General features: G+C 39.4%; 1 protein-coding gene across 1 annotated transcript; it reads left to right on the top strand.

The window, feature by feature from the left end:
• Positions 1–1296: 1296 nt before the first annotated feature.
• On the top strand, positions 1297–9588 carry rec114 (REC114 meiotic recombination protein). The gene is made up of 6 exons (XM_053421971.1): positions 1297–1398; positions 4538–4627; positions 7394–7477; positions 7854–8027; positions 9095–9160; positions 9424–9588. Exons 1-6 carry the CDS (start codon positions 1297–1299, stop codon positions 9586–9588), a joined length of 681 nt encoding a protein of 226 aa, XP_053277946.1.
• The last annotated feature ends 126 nt before the right edge of the window (positions 9589–9714 follow it).

Below are 9714 nucleotides of genomic sequence, written 5' to 3' on the forward strand. Positions count from 1 at the left end.
GCTAACTAACAAACAAACACAGGTGAAATAATAACAGTTTCTTGGCAGAGGTACTAGAACTACTTAATTGTGCAAGTACAGTGAGGAGATATAACACATAATATGGTTTTACTGTTATCGTTGTTTACCGAACGTTTGTCCTTCTCAGCCTATTGAGTAGGTTAACACAACCTTCACTCAGAAATAAGCCTGTACAATGAATGACAGAATATTTTGACATTTATCCTGGTAAATATTGATAACAATTTACATGATTTTTTTATTTTGATAACATTTTGCAACATATGGCCCGGCATTGGTTTATACTCATGCAACACAGACATTATTCAAGAGAATGTACGTATGTTTTTACTTTTACATGCATTAACATAAGCTCTATTTTTGTTCTATAGCAGTAAAACAATTTCTGTCTTCATAAAATTTAGTTTATGGTGGCGTGTGTATTGGCACACCATTAAAGTACGAGGAACCGGGGGAAATGTTCAACCGTTTATAGTGTTTATTTTTTCCACAGGTTGTTGTCTGATCAGGATGATGGGAGTAACAACCAGTAAACCATAACGTATTATATCCACAACTTACTTCAATACTACATCCAATGCACAGTGGCCTTCAACTTCAGGCACCATCACAGGCAGGTCAACGTGCTGCAGCAAACTGAGAGACAGAGCAGGCCCTGGTTCACACCTCTTATTAGTACAGGTGAGGCATTTATCTATATACACTTATTTATTTATACACTGACACTTATCTATATACACTTATTTATTTATACACTGATACCTATCTATATACACTTATCTATTTATACACTGATACCTATCTATATACACTTATATATTTATACATTGACACCTATCTATATACACTTAAACTTATCTATTTATACATTAACACTTATCTTTTCATACATGTACACCTATCTATTTATACACTTATCTTTTCATACATGTACACCTATCTATTCATACACTTACACTTATCTTTATACACTTATCTATTTATAAACTTACTCTATACACTTACACTTATATATATTCATACACTTACTTATCTATTCATACACTTTCACTTATCTTTATACACTTATCTATTTATAAACTTACTCTATACACTTACTCTTATATATATTCATACACTTACTTGTCTATTTATACACTTACACTTGTCTCCTTATTACATCTCATAGGTGAGGAAGGTGTGGTCACATGTGTATCTGACAGACCACATCAAACTCACCTCACCTTCTCACCTCCTCAGTAAGAGCAGCTCCTGGTTTTTCACAGAAACTTCAAAATGGCCCCCGGTCAGGCTCCGGCCAGCAGCCAGGTGTGGAGGCTGAAGCGTTATGGACGTTTAGATCCGGGCTCCACCGACACAGGGACAAAGCCCTGGAAGGTACAGGGGGTTAACTGAACAGTTACTGGACGGGGTTTATGCTAGCTAGCCCGCTAACATAGGCTGTCCCCCATCAAGCTAAAATCGGTTAGCTTAGCTTTGCATAGCCTTTAGCTTTAGCTCCCCAGCTCAGCTGCTACTGCAGGTGAAATGGCTCAACGTGTGGGAGCACATATATGAATTCAAATCAAAGTAATTTATTATGAGTGGAGTTTGACCTGGAGCCCATGAGCTAGTTGAGCCCCCTGCGGCGGTGGCCTTGTTTTAAACTCCCTGAAGACTTCATCATGATTATCTTCATCTCTCCTGAAGGCAAAATACAATCATAAACATTCTGTGCATTGCAGAGTCAAAATAATTCAGCTCCCTCCTCATTTTCCAGATTATTTTTCACAATAAATCTTGATGTCACATGAATTCTATATTTTCTGGTAAAATTAATTAATGCTTATATCCATTTACAAGTAGTAATTTGACGATTCGTTGATGGATTCTTGGCTTGTATTCATCTCATTTTTCTCATCTCATTTTCGTCCGCTTATCCGGGGTCGGGTCGCGGGGGGAGCAGCTCAAGCAGGGGGCCCCAGACTTCCCTTTCCCGGGCCACATTGACCAACTCTGACGGGGGGATCCCGAGGCGTTCCCAGGCCAGTGTTGAGATATAATCTCTCCACCTAGTCCTGGGTCTTCCCCGAGGTCTCCTCCCCACTGGACGTGCCTGAAACACCTCCCAAGGAAGGCGCCCAGTGGGCATCCTTACCAGATGCCCGAACCACCTCAGCTGACTCCTTTCTAAGTACAGGAGCAGCGGCTCTAATCCGAGTTCCTCACGGATGGCTGAGCTTCTCACCCTATCCCTAAGGGAGACGCCAGCCACCCTTCTGAGAAAACTCATCTCGGCCGCTTGTACCCGCGATCTCGTCCTTTCGGTCATCACCCAGCCCTCATGACCATAGGTGAGGACAGGAACGAAGATCGACCGGCAGATCGAGAGCCCCGCCCCGCGGCTCAGCTCTCCCCTCGCCACAACGGTGCGGCAAAGCGAACGCAACACCGCCCCCGCTGCTCCGACTCTCCGGCCAATCCCACGCCCCACAGCACCCCCACTCGCGAACAAGACTCCGAGGCACTTGAACTCCTTCACTTGGGCTAAGGACTCATTTCCTACCCGGAGTAAGCAATCCATCGGTTTCCTGCTAAGAGTCATGGCCTCAGATTTAGCGGTGCTGATCCTCATCCCAGCCGCTTCACACTCGACCTTGGCTTGTATTGTTAACTTTAAACTTGCCAAGCAGTGGCAATTAAAACAGGATGAATGTTTTTCATATCAGTCAATATACATAATTATTAGGATAAATACCACATTATTCTTTTTCAAAGTTAAAGATTATTTTTTTGATTTTGCCACTTTCAATTATTGTTCTAAATCCGATTTTTTGAAAAGCGACCTCTGAACAACCACGTGACCCGTATTGGAATTCAATGCGACTTTTATGTCACTCTACATCAACATTCATAATCTTGTGCAGGCGGGAGTTGCCCCGAGAAAACAAACATGGATGTCAGCTGCAACGGAGGTAGTCCGTCGAGGGACAGTGAGGTTTAAGACATCTTGAGGTCTTTTAGACTTAAGGGATTTTATTGTAACTGGATTGAGTTTGAAATCCTATCAAGAGAAAAATGTAACCGTTAATGCTCACATCTCTGGCCTCCATGTTTATTTCCGATTTCTTCTCCTTGGTTTTATCTGAGCACGGCTTGCTGCGTGTGAGGTCTTGTTGTTCTGCTGTGCATGGGAGTCACAGCAGGGCCATGGCCAGTTCACATTGAAATCTGATCCGGCCACATTTTAAAAGATAATGGTAACAGCTACACAACAAAATCGTATCATGCAACTCAAATTGTATAACCTGGAAATGCTTTCTTTGTCTAAACCATGGAGTGAAAATGAGGAAAGGAGCTTTAATTTACACAGCTTTTATTTAGGAATCTTTAAAGAAGACCTCAGAGCAGATGCCTCTTCCACTTCATGTTGTAGAGAATTCATGGTGACTGATAAGCCCTTTGTTTGAAGTTTCACAGTTCTGCAGTGATTCCCAGGCCTGTTTTAAATTCAGATTTGATACTCCCATGCCCTTGTAGACACAACAACAGATCTCCAGAAATAGATTGTAAATTGGACAGTAACTTAGTCACACTTATGAAAAGGGAAAAATATCCATTAAAGTAGGGTTACAGCTAAAACTGGATGCTGCAGCACAACGATGTAGGTCCTTTATGAGAAATTGAATGAATGAACCTTTAAATCGATCTGCGAGTGCCTTAGGAATCTTTGGCATTCTTCATGACGGTGACTGACATCTTAAGGGAGTTTGAGGAGAAAAGATTCAGATGCAGCATGTTTTTCTAAAGAAGACAATAAAGTTCTTCAAATTGTACATTTGTTATTTTAATAACAGATATCCACATAGTCAAAGAAAAATTATTACCTAAACACAAACATATTATTAAATCTAGAATATAGAAAATGTCTCTATAAAGTAACATTCTAAACCTGCAACAGCAGGCTGAATTATGTGTCATAGACAAAACAACTATTGTTCAATGGGATTGTGTGGATGTCTTTTGCCTGCTAATATCACAGATAATTAATCATACATTTTCTGTCAGTGTTCAGTTGGGAAGGAAGTGTAGCTTAAAGAAATGTGTCGTCTTTCATTAACTGTATCAGACTCTAGATGGCAAGCTGGAGCTGCATGTTATTAGTAATGATAGGGACGTGTGGCTGGGAAACTGAAATCGACCTACAATACCTAGAATAATCCATGTCAAAATTATGTCAGAACTACTCATTCAAATGAAGTAAAGGTACATTTACACTCGACCCAATAGCCTGTACCACATTGCAGGGTGTAACACACAGTTACATATAATTTGAAAGCAAATTGAGCAAACGTTTGAGTCGGATAATGTAGTTCTAATGAGCTGCCTCATTTCTCTTTATTTGAAAAGCTCATCCGCATCTTCATGTAACCAAACACACTCCATGGTGTATGTGTAGAGCAGTCATGTGGTTATCAGGGAAACGAATCACTCGCTAATGCAATAACTCTGTTTAACATTTTCTTCTATTCACCAGGTATTTGAAGCAATTGGCAGTAAACCTGGACTTGCCCTCACTATTTTGGAACCTGGATATTTGCTCGTATTGCAAGGACAGGAATGCCTGGTAGGAAGACTTTCTGTTAAGATTCTTTTTTTGTTGCTCCCCTTACAAAAAAAGGGCAAAAAATCAAACTAGGTGTAGTTAAGGAGTTTCCATATGGTATGTACCCTGAAAGATTAGGAATTGTAGATTAAAACATGTTAAGTTTGTTTGTAATACAAAATAGCATGTACAGAGATTATTCAAATGATGGCAAAAATTAAAATATAGTTTACTTCAGTCAAATACACAGAAATCATTGGTTTAAATTTGGTGTTCTGCAGTTCTGTTCTGCAGGGAACAACAACTCATTCTGATATTCACATACAAACCTTCAGTTCACAAGATATTATGCTTTCTATATATATATATATTCTGACTCTGGACTGTATCATATGTCAGTGCATGTAGCACGGTTTGCAGAATACCTCAACTTGAAGCAGTGTAATTCAAAAAATTAATTGTGGCTATAGGGGAATAGCTTGAAATCATTTCAGGCTGCAGCTGGGAATGTCATGCTCTGACACTGGCAATTTGTAATACGTCACAGTTGTTATTATTGGTTGTCCTCCCCCATATGGGGGGGACATTGAATATGAATTCTATTAATTATTAGTAATGTTGGTCCGAAATGGCTATTCTGGAGACATGACTGCTCTGCCTCTCTCTTCGAGGACTGTACATGTATCTTGTTCCAGTACATTTATTTTAGCCTTTTGTCTTTATATTTAACTTTATAGGGATGCTCAGTTCATCTACATAAATTACCTGTAGCCTAAGTTCATACTAAGGACAGTATGATTGGTGTACATGAGCATGTTCAATAACACCCTTGAGAATATGGCAAAAGAGCCGACGGTGCACCATTGTCTTGGCAGATTTTCGGAGAAATATGCTTAACGGATAAAAGCCATCGAGGAAGACCATATAAGATATTCTGCTGAAGAGGTTGACATTTCAGCGGAAATCTTAGGGGACTCAGCTGGATGGTTTCAGTCAGGCCGTATGATTTGGATTCGCATACACAATAAGTCAAACAATTTATTATTGGAGGGGGTTGTTAAAGACTATAAACTACTTTAGCCTTGTTTCAAAATGTTAACTGGAAGTCTGATTGGGTATACATTTTCGTGCCATGATTCAAACTCAGTTATGTCTCATATAAAATGGATTTGACGGCTCCACTATTCATGCACTGGTTTTGTTGCCAACCTGGAACAGCACAATGACATCATCTCAAGTCAACGTGTAGGCCAATACCAGGTGTGGACTTTAAGAAACCACTGGAGTCACCACAAACAAACACGCTGTGGTAACTCAACTTTTACTACAGGTAACCATTATCTACAGTGTAGTTGTGTTACACTACTGTATAAGTCTGGTTAAGCTTGTAAGAGCAGACTATGAATTTGGTGTTTTTACGAGTGATTGTGGCCTTTAGAAATTGAAAGCATACTCCTGCCCTGCAGATAACAGAAATTTGAGGGACTATTCTGTGTCTCATTAATAGTGTTCTGGCAGGGGACACAGCTATCTTGCTGTGCCAGGGTGTCGATCCAGACAGGTATTCAGGTCAGACTGCAGAGAGCTTTCACTGAGGGTGATAGACTGGTCTATTATAGCTTGGTGCAGTGAATGCTCTGGAACTTTCAGTACAGAGAGCTCAGGCCCATAGGCTACACGATAAGGAAGGAAAGAAACTTTTTGGGAACTTTTGTCTGAAAACAGATGAAATGTGCTTTATTAGAGAAACTCAAGGGGTAACGGAGGAGCTTTACCATGCTCCTATCACCCGGCAAAGAAAAGTCTGTAATGTTTAATGCTGGAAATCTGGAAATCTTGCATTTGTTCTTGCTGCATGTAGGTGTAAAATTAAAGGAAAATCCCACCACGATATGAGTCTAGAAGTGAACCTTTGCAAATATCTTTGGAAATATTCCCTCACTTGGTGCTCTTAAGATGCTGCTGCGCCCCCAAGCTGCTCAGTTGGGCTGAGGGGGGTCAGAGCATTTTACATCCATAGCTCACTAAACCATGTAGATAGTGAGCCCTATGTAGAAGTATTTTTGAATACATTATATTCTACTGTCAGTTATTCAGGCTTTTCTTTAATTTGTCAAATGTTCTGTATTCTATCAAACAATACACGTGGCCACACTTTTAACACAAATCCACACCAAAGAACATTTAACCTAATCAAGCATTTGAACTTCCTATCCACAAATGTTACAGGTCTGTCTTTTTTCCACAATTAAATATTTCTCGCAGCAGTACTCCTTTTGTACTGCAACTCGGGATGCTTGAAGGAGATGATCCCCCTTTAATTACTCACCATAATAGTGTTATCAGTTTCATATGGTGGTATGCACCTGCCCAGACATCCTTGTTGATATACCCAGTTAAAAAGTTAAAAATAAAAATATATATCTATAAAGTCAATGTAACAAAATAGGTCACAATATTAGGCTGCTGTCGTAAACATCTGCTTGTATAATTGTGCACGAGAAAGAGCTTTAACACTCAATCTTATGGTTCAGCTGTTACTGAGTAAATAGAGACCCCTGCAGGCAGATTCAGGGAACAATTTTTTTTCCTGTTACCTTTCTTGTATCACCTTCTTTTGTCCTTTAATTTCATCTAGTCGATTTTTTGAGTGACGAAGTGTGAATCAGAGAGGATGTTTTTACATAAATTTTGCCTTGATGTTATTCGTCAGCCATCGTAGCCTGTGGATAAAACCGTTTTGTGTCCTTGCTGCTAAAGCTGTTTATTCTCTTGTCTTTTTCTCAGGACACAATCCCGTTGATCTGTGGCTCAGACTCTATCAAAATAAAGCAGAAATCTGATAACCTGATGCTTCGAGTTACTATGAAGGTGAGTCATGAGATGCATTCCCACAGCGGGCAGTCGTTTTTCAGGGTCTGTCCTCAAACCTTAATTCCCTTGTCAGACGAAGATCCTTATATTTATTATTCTATACCAAATTAAAGTGGAAAACTAATGATAATTGATGTTTGGATTATTAGATTTGTATATAGTTTATTCAGATTCTTTACTGCTACTACAGCCTCCCCATAGTGAAATTATCACTTATCAATTTGCTGATGCTCTAGCATGAATTATCTCCTTTACACCATTTAAAAAAAAATCTTAACAGGATGCCGACTTCACAAAAGAAACATAAAGACCAAAGAGTATATTTTCATTAGAATATGGACATAGTTTGAATGAATTTGTTAAATTTCTCAAGGGAGAGGGCCGCATGATGAGGATGCAGTTTGAAGGAAGTAGCAGGGAGGAGGCTGTAAAGGAGTGTTCAAGTGCTGTGGAGAAAGTGAAGGAGCACATGCCTGTCACCACTCAGGACGACGCCCCACCACCCCACAATCAACCCCCTGCTGAGGTCTCCGCACCAGTGATTCAGGTTGCCAACTTTACATTCCTGAAATAAAATGTCTGTATTGTATAATCAGCATTGACACAAAAATATCAGATGTTTGGTATAATGTGTTGCCTATAGAAATCCCAAAATACTTGACTATGACATTAGTGGTAAGTTGAAGCTGAGGGTCGGTGCTTTTTTCTCCTATGATGAGAGTGGGACATTGATCTCCATGTCACCATGTCCTTAATATTATTTTGTATGTGTTTATTGTTACCAGTTAGTTACTTCTCTGTACTCAATCAACACTATGCTTTAGTCAGCTTCATCAACAGAGGCCAAATCATCATCATCACTAGATGGCGCTATTTGCAGTACTGTCCTATTCTTAGAGGTGATTCTAATCTGCAGTAGGTGTAGTGAGCTGGGCTTTATACTTGCATGATCCATTAGTTTATCACAGTGCAATAGGCTCTATGGTGTGCAATACAGTATACCCTCCCCCAAAACTCACACACATGCACACAGACCGAGATTTAGAACAATAATATAACTAATTATTAAATACAACCACCAAAGTGGCATTGCCATTATGCCAAAGATGAAATACATCTGTTTATTGCTTTTAACAATAAACACATTTTAAATATATATGTATACTTTTTTTTTTTATGTTAAATGAAACATTTAACTCTAACATCTTGAAGCCAACAAGAAAAATACATAGCATTTAAACAGCTGAAATATACACTCTACATATGTCATTACATTTTTGTTTACCTTAAAACTTAAAACACTCAAGAGCAAATGGTTAATTTTGGCATTAGATTCTTACTAAAACGTTAGATCGAGCTTTTTAGGCTTCACAGCATTTAACACGAAGGACTGAGAAAGGAATGGACTCTGCCGTGAGCTTGAATTTGACCTTTAGCAAACAGACCAACTGAAGGAGTTCACAGTGAAGATGAAAGGCCTTTGAGGGATAGACATCTTTCAATTAGTAATGAAGCCATTGATTGGCCTCTCAACCCTGTGGTGTTCTCAACCGTGTTCTTCATATCTTTTTTTCTTCCTTTGTGTGTGTCAACCGATGTCGGCAAACTTGGCAGGAAAATACTGTGAGAGTTGAGCCTGAGGTTGTTCAAGGATCGGTGTCCATCAAGCGTCTGACAGAGGTATTGATTGTTAAAAGTCAGAGGAAGTAAACAGAAGGTTATAGAGAGCTAACATCTACTAAAATTAAACATCCAAAGTCTAACATATTAATTGTAGATAAAGAGCTAAATGTTTTTATTTAGTCCCTCTGAGGTTTATGCTAATTTCTATTAAGTTACATTCATTTTCTTCATTTCTTCAAATGATGAATTTGAACAAAGGTTACTCGATTACCGGTTTCTTCTTTTCTGACTCACTGAAATATTTTATTGACCTCCCACAGCACTTCCTGGGAGGGGCTGCGGTGACTCTGCCACAAGTGTATCGAAACTGTCCTTTGGCAGAAGGTGACTTGGAGCCAATCCTTCATGTTTGTTTGCTGGATCCCAGTTTTCCTGCATTCGTTGAGAGGGTGGAGGAGGAGCTGAAAAAACTGCTTCAAGAGTGAATAATTTCCACAACAGCTGAAGGCAAAAAGGTCAAGTTAGTGCAATGTTTTTTTTTACAGTTTGTGTGGGCCGCACCTGGTGGTTGAGTGTTTTTTTCTGCCATTGTTGTTACATATTAGTATAAT

The sequence above is a fragment of the Pleuronectes platessa genome, chromosome 1 (assembly GCF_947347685.1).
Source record: "Pleuronectes platessa chromosome 1, fPlePla1.1, whole genome shotgun sequence".
Taxonomy (NCBI): Eukaryota; Metazoa; Chordata; class Actinopteri; order Pleuronectiformes; family Pleuronectidae; genus Pleuronectes; species Pleuronectes platessa.